Source organism: Ictidomys tridecemlineatus, chromosome 9 (assembly GCF_052094955.1).
Source record: "Ictidomys tridecemlineatus isolate mIctTri1 chromosome 9, mIctTri1.hap1, whole genome shotgun sequence".
Classification (NCBI taxonomy): Eukaryota; Metazoa; Chordata; class Mammalia; order Rodentia; family Sciuridae; genus Ictidomys; species Ictidomys tridecemlineatus.
The window spans coordinates 53,175,215-53,188,508 of record NC_135485.1 but is presented as its reverse complement, the minus strand read 5'-3'; the positions used below and the strand labels follow the sequence as shown (position 1 = coordinate 53,188,508).

General features: G+C 35.8%; 1 protein-coding gene across 12 annotated transcripts in view; it reads right to left on the bottom strand.

The window, feature by feature from the left end:
* Rufy3 (RUN and FYVE domain containing 3) overlaps positions 1-13,294 on the bottom strand; it is a 75,963-nt gene that overhangs the window by 52,241 nt on the left and 10,428 nt on the right. For 2 of the 12 annotated variants that reach the window (XM_013361939.4, XM_013361942.4), the window contains exon 1: positions 5,666-6,496. The exons of 8 other annotated variants lie outside the window; for them this stretch is intronic. In XM_013361939.4, coding sequence (XP_013217393.1) covers positions 5,666-5,843 — 178 coding nt within the window. In that variant the 5' untranslated portion in view covers positions 5,844-6,496. Of the gene's footprint in view, positions 1-5,665; positions 6,500-13,294 lie in introns of those variants that run through there. 2 more of the 12 variants (XM_021731658.3, XM_005333268.5) reach the window with 2 other exon arrangements.

Sequence of the window (13,294 nt, the reverse complement as noted above, 5' to 3'; positions counted from 1 at the left end):
AGGTCTTGACAATATAGTGAGACTCTGTCACAAAATTAAAAAAAAAAAAAAGGGCTGGGGATGTAGTTCAGTGGTAAAGTGCCCTTAAGTTCAGTACACAGAAAAACAACAACCACAACAACAAAAACAAAACACTACTACTGAGCATACCATAATATCCAGCCAATTTTGATTAGACTTATTGAGTACTAGCAGAATTCTTCATGATCATTTTTAATTCTGTGCCAAAATTCTGTTTGGAAATTTTCAATTCTCCACAAAGAATATACTTTCATTGTCACAAAAATGTCTTACTATAAAAATTCAATTTATCTGGGCGTGGTAGCCCATACCTGCAATCCCTGTGACTTGGGAGGTTGAGACAGGAGAATCCTGAGTTGGAAGTTAACCTGGGAAACTTAGTGAGACCTTGTCTCAGAATAACAATAAGAAAGAGCTGAGAGTAATAGCTCACTGGTAGGGTACCTGGGTTAAATCCCCAGTACCAAATAAAATAAAATATCCAACTTAGACCCACTTTAATAAGCACACAAGAAAAAAAAGAATTATTTTAAATAAAGATCTAAATAACTGGCCAGATACTTAAACCATACAGATATCTCAAATATGATAAAAGAGGGTAGGAATGTGAAAGAAAAAGGGAAATGAGCTAAAAACTGGACATTAGTTTAAGAACTATAAGAATTTATACCCTAAATCCTATTAAAATGTCTATAGAATACTTTACAAGCCTGGAAGGAGGCTGAAGCAGGAGGATAGCAAATTCAAGGTCAGCCAACCTGAGCAATTTAATGAGACCCTCAGCAACTTAGCAAGATCTTCTTTCAAAAGGGCTGGGGATGGAGCTCAGTAGTAAAGCTCCTCTGGTTCAATCCCCAGTACCTGTGAGACAGGGGGCGAGGGAGGGAGAAAGAGAGAGAGAAAGAGAGAGATAGGGAGGTGTGTGTGTGGGGGATGAGAACACTTAACAGAGTAAAGGCAATATGATTTTCTTAGTTGAAATACAACACTATTGGCATCTTTTAAGATAATTTCAATTTAAGGTACATAAAAGACAAAACAAAAAAGGCTCAGGATTTCATTCTTTTCTTTTTTTAAATTTATTTTTTTAGTTGGACACAATACCTTTATTGTATTTATTTATTTTTTGGACAAATTACTTTATTTTATTTAATTTTTTATGTGGTGCTGAGGATAGAACCCAGTGCCTCACACATGTTAGGCAAGCGCTCTACCATTGAGCTACAGCCCAAGTCCCTTATTTATTTATTTTTATGTGGTGCTGAAGATCAAACCCAGGGCCTCACATGTGCTAGACAAGTGCTCTACCACTGAGCCACAACCTCAGCCCCCCACCATTTCATTCTTTAAAGATACTCTTTAAGACATTAAAAGATTTTTTTTCAATATATAAGTTGCTAATTATGTAACTTTATTATAGGGTAACGTTTTTTAAACCAAGTCACAACTACAGCTGTTTGCTGTTAAATATTTTATAAAAGGAGGTAATACTGGAGCCTGTTCTTCATGTGTGTGCACATGTGTACACACATAATTTATGAGGAATTTCTGAAAAAAGTCTTTTTATTATTTTCCTGATCCTGGAATTATATATACTTATTGTAAGAATGCTACTCCAAAAATCCACATGTAAATGAGCACAAACCATTATAATATAAAGCCTATCACTTAATCTCAGCAATGGTGCAATTTCTGAAATAATTATAATGATGCTTTTAAAGTCTAATTGAAGTGTTTTGCTTCTATTCTTAAGAAAAACAAAGGGCATTTATTCTCTAAAAACTCCAAAGTGCTTTAAAAGTTCCCTTTCTTAGAAATTCCATTATGTACATAGTGGGAGGGTAGACATCTGTAAACCAAGGAGAAAGGCCTTGGGAAAAACCAATCCTGCTATCTTCTGCTAATTCTTGATCTTAGACTTCCAGCCCACAGAATCATGAGAAACTAATTTGTTGTTTAAACCAAAAACACTCAAAGAATGTCTCTGGCAGGTAATTGCAATGATAGCACATATTTTTCTAAAAAAAAAAAAAAAAAAAGCAAAATAAATTTTATATAAATTAGGCTGCCCCTCTAGTGTTGACATGACAAAAGGAAAGTGAGCTACATCTCAAATTGCTCAACGTGTACATTTAAGTTTCACTCTTTCCCCTTTTCTGTCCCACACCCTGAGTAAAAACCCAACTCTGAAGAAGTTGTATTAAGGGGCTGGGGTTGTGGCTTAGCGGTAGAGCACTCACCTAGCATGGGCAAGGCCCTGGGTTTGCTCCTCAGCACCATATAAAAGTAAATATATATTGTGTCCAACTACAACTAAAAAATAAATACACACAAAAAAAGAAGTTGTATTAAGCCAGGGTAGGTTAACCTGGTAAAGTGTAAACCTGCTTAATACTTCTGTGGGAGTGAATAGAAGGCTAAACTAATAGAGATGGTGTTTTGGTTTTTGTTTTTTTTTTTAAGTCATAACATATTAGCATCAGAGACTCATAATACCTTCTGTTCCTTCTGCATTCCCTATTGGTGAAGGGAACCCAGGACTTGCAGCCAAACACTTGGCAGTCACCCAGGCAGGCACTGCCTCACTTCATCCTCAAGCCCTTCAGCCACTTAGTCATCAAACACATTCTACTTTTTCAGTGACTGTTCCTTCTCTTTTGTGATCACTCTCATGGTTTTAGTTTGGGATTATCATCAGTGACCTGGACCATTTTAATCATCATGGTAAGGGGTCCAAGAGAGCTTGTCTTTCTGATCCATCTACTAATACTGATAATGGGTGATCATTCCATATTTAAAACCTTATTTCAGGTTCAGACATAAAGAACTAGTAGCTTTTCACTAGCATCAAGCCCAGGCTTCTCAGTCTGTCCTTTCTAGCCTTATACCCTGCTGTGCCAAACACAAGCATGCTATGTTCCTAACCACTTACTATTCCCAGGCTTGGCTAACTTACCAGATTCTACTTGAAATGCCCTGTCCCATGTGTATCCAGTGATCATCAAGTTCTCTCTCAAGGTCTGTATCAAGACTCACTTATTCCATGAAGTCTCTCCTGACTCCTACCCTCTCCTTTCCTGTGGACTCAATCCTGGGCTCTTGTCTTTAGGGGAAATATACTTGCAATCAAAGTTGTTGTAAATTTGCCCCTGGTTTTAAAAAAGAGAATATGTAAAAACAAAAGAGAGTGATTATCACACTGCCTACAAATAAATGTTGAGATGAGTAGGTGAATGTTTTTATTCCCATTTAACAAGATTAGGCAGAAATAATTGGTCCAGGCCTATGCACACTGTGGACTGCACAGTGAAGTGTAGAAACTGTTTAGAAAACAAAGCTTCTATGCTGAGGACACACAGTCTATATCATCATCTTAAGAGGGAACTCCTTGTCCATTTTCTTTTCTAGGGATTTGTACTGTCAATTTTTCTCTGTGAAACAGCCAGGAGGAAGTCTGGACATTCCTGAGTGTCAGGCATCAGGGGCTCCATTTTGTCAATAAGGTGAGATTCACATAATCACTATCCACTACTCAAATGCTTACAGCTAAACTAAATCTAATACTTTTCACTAGTATTAACAGTGGTATTAACACTGGTATTAAAACAGACATTTCTTGGGTCCATATGACTATTTAGACTCTTAGAGTTACCAGTAAAAGAAGGAAATAAAACCACTCATAAAGTATTACCTAGATTCCTAGATCATTATACTGATATATACTTTCATGGCCTGTGCTTTCTTTGATCATTTTCATTTGTAAAATCACTTAAAATAATTGCTTCTTTTGACTAACCAAGGCAAACCCCTCAAATTCAACATCAGTATTTCTCTTATTTTCTTCCAATCCTCCATAGTTGATTGAAAGTTTTGGAAACTTATTTGTCTGACTTCCTTCATCAAAGAATGTGCCCCTTATAGCTTAGTTTGTAGCTCTCATACATTTCCCATAGTGCTGTTTTCATATCTGTGGCAACAGATTTCTCTTGGAAGAATTCAAACAGTACCACACAAATGCTTATGAGCCAAACAGCTCATTTTTGCTCACCCATTGGCCTCTTACTCAAAAAACAACTGTATATTTAAAGTACTTAAATTATTAAAATTATTTTGACAAACTGGATTTTATAATTAATATTTCATATTGCATTACTTTCAAAATGGTTGGGGATTGGAGGAGTAGAAATAATCCAAATATGTTATATGCATATACAAATATGATGCAATAAAATTCATTATTCTGTACCATTAATATGCACTAATAAAAATAAATTTATTTTTTCAAACAAAATATGTAAACTTAGGTATTTGCTAAAAGACTTCTTGATAGCCTTTTAAAATCATTTTCTTACCCAAAGATTTTTAAAGCTTTGAGGCTGTTTTAAACAGTAGTGGCACTGTATGGAATTTCAGCTGATGTCTTCTAACTTTTGGGCACATTCTGAAGCACAGCTGAAGGAAGCGGTTTAACTGACAAACCAATTGTTAAGAGATGCAAAAGGTCCAAGACTACTTAAACTTTATTCTTAAGATAAATACAAAATTACTGCTTTGTGTTCTGTGATGTTAACCTCTCCAAAACTTCTTAAGGCTAAGTCTAACTGGGAAGATAAAATCCTTACCAAATACAATGGGTGAAATCTGAGTCATGATAAGATTGCAACAAGGTCAAGGGTAAGGAATCACTTTTTCCTAACTCTGCTAAGGGCAATTCACTTCAGGGCCCTTTTTGTCCTGTAGATAAGCCTAAATACCTGGCAGATGTTTATAAAGAACTTTTCTTCATATGCAAGCATTTTTAAATCTTTAAATCATTTTAAAGTAGAGTAAACACAATCTGAGAAGCCAGTGTATTAAAAACAAAATCATTTCCACCTTGGTATTAAGAGAATTAAGGGGTAGAAGCTAAAAACATCTAACAATTTAAGGGAGGTTCTAGGAGAAAGTAAGTCAAGAGATAACAAAAGATTTCAAAGAAGCTGACAGTGGAAATTTCAAATGAATCATAATAGTTAACACAAATAACTTATAAAAAGCAATGACCCATAAAGTCCATGGGTAGGGATTATCATATTAATCATGTTTAACCTACTTTTAAAGGTCCATAGTCATTTAAAAAAGTAAATATAAAACTGCTTTCTCTTTTGAATTAATACTTATTATTAAAGAAAAAAACATTTTATCAAATGTTTTCTAGATGTCATAGGCTCTTTAACATTATATCCTGATGACAGGATACCCCTCTAGTGTTTCTACTATAGTGATCATGTACAATCCTATAATTGTAGTCATATTATTTCAATTTACTTTTAAGAATCACTGCAATTTCTATACTATTTTCATATGTGAACAAAATTAATAGCTTTTTCATTATTGATTAGGATCACACATGAAAAGTGACCTCAAATTTCTCCTTAGAGGCTTAAAGACAAAGAACTCTGAATGCACCAGCATCATTGAAAATGAGACCTCAGCGGGTGGGAAAAATATTTTTTCACTGTGAGAGAAAGTAAATAAGGATGAAAGGTTTTCAGGATTGTTAAAAATTTAGCATGCACGTTCTTCCCACCTCTCCTTGACCCTCCCAACCCCTATAACAATGAGGATACTGTAGAGACACTAGTGGATGGAGATCTGACCATACCTTCGTGGGTAGGTTCTGGGTCAGGTGTAAGTGAGATGTCATCCAGCTCTCGAAGGCAGAGCCATTCTCCATCCATAGACACTCGGAATTTGCAAAGGTAGATGGTCTCCATGGCAGCCTGTGTGATCTTGTCAGTGGTGGGGGTTGGCATATCGGTCGGAGGAGTCAGAGCAGACATGATGACTCAGCTGGGACCACAACACACACACACACACACACACACACACACACACACACACACACACACACAGGAAATATAATAAGACCTCCTCACCAAAAATCCCCGAATCTGAACCTCTGAAACAAAGCGTTCAGGAAAAGGGGTGGGGGAGGTTAAAAACAAATAAACAAAAAAATCCTAAAATTAAAAAAACAAAAAAACAAGGAAACCAACTGCTCAAGAAAAATAATTCTACCCTATCTTTTCTTATTGACAATTCCTACCACATAGCAAAATAAAATGATGCTTGTCTTCTCCAGCGTCCTCTCCTTTTATCTTTTCTTCTCTACCCTCTTCTCTAGCTGAGCTATAGGCTTCAAATCTGCCAATGCCTTAGCTGGCTTTAAAAAACTGGTCTTAGCACGAATAAGTGAAGAAATCCTTTCTTTGTGCAGGGAAAACAAAAAATATATAAACAAAAAAAAAAAGAATGAAAAATAAGACTATATTTCCAATTTAGCTTTTAAAAAAATCCCAAACTGCAGAAATCACTTCCAGGATCTGCTCAGATGAGCCAGGATGCTGAGTTCTAACAGGATTGGTTGTGCGCAGTAAGCAGGGTGTTGACCAAAATGGCTGACTAATGAACTGAACTGAAAATTCAGGCTCATGTGACCAGCTGCTCTGAACGTAGGGGGAGCAATTCCCAGGATGCTTTATAGATGCTGCTGATGCAGGGAGAGCAATTAGCTGCTTTCTCTCGTCCTGTACAACCCACTTCCAGACTGTGCTAGTCAAACTGTGATCAGACATAATGCAATGCACATATCCTCATCAATTCCCCTCACTTTGTGATAGAAGGGCTGAATAACAGAGGACAGTTAATACTGGATAATACTTCATTGCAAAGATGGCAAAGAGGCAACTAGATTGATTTTTAATCAAGCATATAATTCATCTCTTTAGCCCTTACATACATATTTGTTAAAATACTATAAAAAGGTGGTATTTTAAGAAAACTGAAGGTAAGTTTTTAACTTAAATAACTTATTTTCAGGCATAATTCCTTCTCCAAAGTACAAAGGCATTTCTAGACTGTGAAGAAATGAAGGCTAAAAAAAAAAAAATCTTTCCTGATTAATGGCAATCTCCTCTTTTAAATATTGCTATATTTACCAAATTTTTGCAATATGCAGGAAAAATGAAACGATAAAACCTTCCCATCCTGGAATGTACTGAAGGCACATTATCAGATTCTCTTAAATCAACTAACACACACACACAAAACATATTCACACACATTTACATCATCTAATGAGGTATTTAGGCCTTGATAGCTGACAGCAAAAGGGCAGGTATTCACTTTCTGAACTATGTAAGTATTAAGGAGAGGAAGGCTAAGGACTTTGAAAATTGAAAACTTTTTTTTTTTTATTTAAAGATTCCACTTTTAAGAAGAAACATACAATTTCAAGAAACAGAAGTAAGACTATTCTGTTCTAGGTTTTTTTTTTTTTTTTTTTCCTGGTGATACTAGAGATTGAACCTAGGGGTTCTTTACCATGTAGCTATATCTATAGCTCTTTTTAAATTTTAAAAATTTTGACACAGGATCTCACTAAGTTGCCAAGGTTGGTCTTGAACTTGTGATCCTCCTTCCTCAGCCTCTCAAGCTGCTAGGATTACAGGTGTGCACCACTGAGCCTGGCTATGTTCTAGAGATTTTTTTAAAAAATGAATTAATTTAATGTGGTTTTTTTTTTTTTTTTTTAAAGCCAGGAGTGTTTAACTGCTATCCACATCCCCAGCCCCTTTTATCTTTTATTTTCAGATAGGATCTCACTAAGTACTTAGAGCCTCACTAAGTTGCTGAGTTTGGTCTCAAACTTGTGATTCTCCTTCCTCAATCTCCTGAGTCACTGTGATTACAGGTATGTGCCACTGCCCCTGGCTCTAGGGATTCTTACTGTAATAGCTTGGGGCCTTCTGGGAAACTGAGGCAGCCTGAAGACCTGTCCCACTCTTCAAACCTAGATTCTTACAATCAAGTCATAAAGATTTCAGATGTCACTCCCAATAACAGGCAGTGAATGAGTTTATTACAGGGATGGGAAACAGGAAAGGGGGACACTCAAGGGAGAGAATGGGTCCTCTTGGAGAGGGACAATGTGCCTCTTATGTACTTATTTTATTGGGAATCACAGAGAAGTTTCTAGAGAGGTCCACCTCTTGACTATTTTTTTGTTGTTGTTGTTATTTTTTGTTTTTGACCTACAGCCATGACAACTCTAAGTCATTTTAGGCCATGCTGGCGGGTTCTAATTGGATTCTTAACCACAAATTCTTACAGATTTTATGGTTAGAAAGAATAATCCTTATCTCCCTGAGTTCCAGTATCTGGTCTGTGAAAAGGTCACAAAAGTCTCCCTCTTCAGGATAATTTGGGTTCCTCTATTGACATTATTTCAGGCCTGCAGCTCTCTTAAAGATAAGAAGTAATATGCTGAGGAATGTGACATATCCTGTCCACTTAAGCAGGTTTGCATTTAAATTTCTTCTTGGAAAAGAAAGCATGTGGGGGTCAGCATTGTAGTCCCATTTTACAGAATTATTCCCTTAACCTTCTGTTCTCACCACTTGCCTCTGTTTCCCATCATTATCAGGGAGACATCTTGATTTACCTAATTTCTGAAAGTTAAAAGAAAAAAGTTCCCTTGAATAATAATAAAATTTTATAAATGCTTCAACTTAAATTGAAATTGAGCATAAAGAAAAAATGCTAAGAACCAGATTCTGTGGTTAAATAGACACTTTCATATTGTTAGGAGTGTAAATAGGTACAAGATAAAAATGCAAAGGCTGATTTCTGATGGGGTTACATCCTAGGAAGCCTATCCTAAATTGAAAACATTTTAAGTTGAAAATGTATTTAATACATCTAACCTATCAAACATCATAGCTTTGAAGCACAGTACATACAGTCCCTGGCTTACAATGGCTTGATGCACAATATTATCATCATGCAAAAATTATATCCATTTGGTTGAAATGTACTTCAAATTTTGAATTTTGCTCTTTTCTTGGGCTAATTATATGCTGGTACAATACTTTCTTGGGATGCTGGGTAGTGGCAGTGAGCCACAGCTCCCAGTTATCCAAATGACCACAAGGGGATACAAGTAATATTCTACAGTGTACTGTTGCTAAGCTATGATGCTTGGTAGGTTACATGTATTAAACACATTTCGGTCCTGAGGCTTGAATCCAGGGCCTCATGTATACTAAGCACCTTGTTCTATCACAAGGTTACATGTATTTTGGACTTAAGATACTACCAAGTAATGATGGGTTTATTTAGATGTAACCTCATTGTAAGTCAAGGAGCATCTGTGTACTGTGGAGTATCAGTTGTTTACCCTTGTTACTTCACGGCTAACTAGGAGCTAGAGCTGATTGCCACTGCCCAGCGTCTCCAGAGAATATCAAACTGCATATCGCTGGGAAAAGACTAAAATTTAAAATTCAAGGTACAATTTCTGCTGGATATATATCACTTTTATACCACTGTAAACTTGACAAGCAATAAATCATGTACTATCTGTATATATATATATATATATATATATATATATATATATATATATAATACTTATTTATAATTAGGAATGAAAATCAGCAAGTTATTAAGGAAAATTAAATATTCCTTTTTATTTATTTATAAATCCTTTATATACTTTGTAAATAAAGTATTTATAAATAAATAAAAATATTTGTAAAATACTCCTGGTTTATTTATTTCTATCTCATTTCATCCCAATACTATCCTATATGTGGACCCAAAGTCATTCATTTATGTTAGCAAATATTCATTGACAGGTGCTCTGCATGCCAGGTGGTTATCTAGATACTGAACATATATAGTAGTAAGACAGACTCACCTTTTGGAGGCAGCAGAGTTTACACATCCAAATGAATGGGTCTTCATTTAGCACATTCACATTTAAGTACATTGTAATTCCTTTCTAGCCAAACATTATTTCCTTCTTATTCACTAAAGCATAAAGTAGACAGTTCATAGTTTCACTTTATGCCATTTGATACTTCAAAACATAGTAAATGGTCATTGAAACATTTAAATTACACTGAATGTAGTTCTTGGAAACACAACTTCAAACAGCCTTGACTATCTGTACTTGTGACATCAAGACTCTAAGTAACCCATATATTCTTAAAATAGGGAACAACTACTGCACGAATGAATCTGAATGCCCGGGATCCAATACAGTAGCCCCCCACTATATCCAGGAGATATGCTCCAAGATTCCCAGAGGATGCTCAAAGCCAAGAATAGTTCTGAATGAACCCTGCTTACATACATAGCTAAGATACAGTTTAATTTATAAATTAGGAGCAGTAAGAGATTAACAATAACTACTAATAAAAAAGAATCATTACAACAATATACTGTAATAAAATTTACATGAATGTGGCCTGTCTTTCAAAATATCTTGCAATGAAATCCCACTTTTTCTTGTGATTATGTGAGATGATACAATGTCCAGATTAGGTGAATGATGGGAGCATTGTGAGTGTTATAACACTATATAAAGATTACTTGAACACAAGCACTATAATATCAGGACAACTGATCTAATTATGGGAGGGTAGCACCATCAGAATGGATACACTGGACAAAGGAATAATTCATATTCTGAGTAGGATGGAGTAGGAAGGCACAAGATTTCATCACACTACTTAGAAGAGCATGTAATTTAAAACTTATGAATTATTTCTGTAATTTTCCACTTAGTATTTTGGTCCCCTGTTGACCTAAGGTACATGCAACCAGAGAAAGCAAAATCATGGATAAGAGAGGGCAACTGCACCTGCATTCAGCATTTGTGGATTGATTACAACATACCAGCACAACAGGAATATCCAGGTTATAAAGCAAGAAACCTGGCTTACATCTCTTCTGAAGATCCTTTCCAATCCCTTTCTCTCCAGGTAAAGGATACAGGGAGAGAAGCCTAAAGCAACTGAAACTTTTGGCAAGGAGACAAAAAGCTGATTACCTTTGTTTTCTACATCTATCAGTCTATGGCAGGCTCAACAATCATTTCAGAAGTAAGAAATGAGTGAGTGGGCAAGAAAACCTATACTTCCATTAAGAGTCATATCTGTTCTTCAGGTAAACACTATTTTTTCTTCAACACAGTTACTCATTATTCACAAGCAATTGATTTACTATGAAAAAGGCACTATTTGTAGAAGACTAATAAAAATGATTCTAAATGTTGCTTAGTACTACTTTTACATTGGGTCTTCACTAAGTAAATATATTAGCTTCACATATAAAAATAATGTTAAGTCAGGAGTAAGACATATAAACCTCAACTTTTTTCCTTATATACACACTAATTATAAACTGTATTGAACTACTTTCTCATTTGACCTCATTTGCCAATAATGGCACATATTTGTAAGATGGTTGTGAGGAAGGCAGGGGTGCAGTTTATGGCCTTAAGATAGAATTAGAAGGCCAGGTGAAGTTCAAATCCAAGAGAGTAATCCCCAAAATACTATCTACTATGTTTTACCTGCTAGCCTCACCTGAATTTCCACATTATGATTGATTCAAAGCAAACAAGATTTATGTTTCAAAGCCAGAGGTTATATTCCTCTTAAAAGTATATTGATACTCAGCTGATACTGTTATAAGGCAAAGCTTGATTTATCAGGTCCCAAAATATCCCTGTTTCACAGTGTGGAAAAATTATTAAGATACTCATCATTTATATTTCTGTTTCTGTTAGGTGCATTGCAAATAACATCAACTCCCCTCAAAAATGCTGCAAAGTAGATATGAATATCTCCTCTTACATGCAAGGAAACTTATGTTTATACAAATACCTGCTCCAGGATCATACAATTAGCAAGTGGCAGATCTGTCATTCCAAACTGCTTTTGTGTAGACGCACCCAAAGTTTGTTTTCTTGTATACTCTGCAATTTCAGCACTCTACCCCAACTCTTCCCTCAAACTAAATTTTACTCAGAGAAAATAAAAAGAAATGAACAAAGCAAAACACAGCATCCCAGACTTTGTTCTCATAAGCTTCACAAGATTTCCTAAAAATGAGTCTCAACTCAGAAAAAGATTTGAAGACTTTTTTTTCCAGTTTTTATCTTTCATACTTTATACCTTAATGCTTCACAAAATAAATCTTCCACTTTGCTCTACAACTTACACATTTAGTTCGGGTTTTTCATAAGTGGTAATTTTCTGAAAAACTGAGTACCTAGCACAGATTTTTCCTGTTATGTGCTGGCAAGAGTAAACCCAACACTTCCCAAGCATCATAAAGAACAATGTCCTTGATTCACTTTTCTACTACTCTGGGGAGAGCTGAAAGAACCATCTCACGAGTTATGGCCACATTTAGTCACTCAGCTGGAACTTCAATATTAAGAAATTTAATATCAGAAATAGGAAAAAATAAATGAGTGGGATAATAATTTTTAAATAACTAATTGTAGATCAGAAACTAATTTTGTAAAATAACTAATTACAGACCTACTTTAAAGAGCCTACTCAAACTGAGGATATGGGTCAGTGGTAGACTACTTGCCCGAATGCATGAGGCCTTAGATTCAATTCTTAGTAACACACACACACACCTGGAGCAAACTCAACACATAATTTAATGCTTTAAAGAATGAATCAGGCTGGGCATGGTGGCACATGCCTGTAATCCTAGCTGCTCAGGAGGCTGAGACAGGAGAATTGTAAGTTCAAAGCTGGCCTTCAGCAAAAGTGAGGAGCTATGCAACTCAGTGAGACCCTGTCTCTAAATAAAATACAAAATAGGGCTAGGGATGTGGCTCAGTGGCCCTGAGTTCAATCCCTTTATACGCCCCCGCCAAAAAAAAAAAAAAAAAGAATCAGTATCCATGAAACCATCTGGAGAAATGGACCAACAACTTACGTGGATGATTTATAGCACATGTGAAGCACTGCGTTCAATGCTTCTGAACTCCTGTCTTCCTTTTTAAGGCAACTATTTGTGTGTGTGTGTGTGGTGCTGGGGATTGAACTGTGTGGGCTGTGTGCATGCAAAGTAAGTACTCTACCAACTGAGCTATATTCCCAGCCCTGAAGGTGACTTCTTGAATTTCTTATTGCTACAGCATGAAAAAATACCTTTCAGGAGGTATCATCATGCTGACATTGGTGGAAAGCCCAGATCATGATTTCACATGCAGTCCTCCCTCCCACTACCTTTCTTTTTCCAGAACCCAAGGGCATTATAACTACCTTTTATTCTGAGGTTTCTTTAATTTGAGGTCTCTGCACTCGGCAGGCTCACTATAACTAAAATGATGAGTTTTAATTATTTTGTGAGAAATAAACCAGTACTACTACAGTGCATTATCTTCTTACTTGTTAAATAAATCACTGTATGAGTA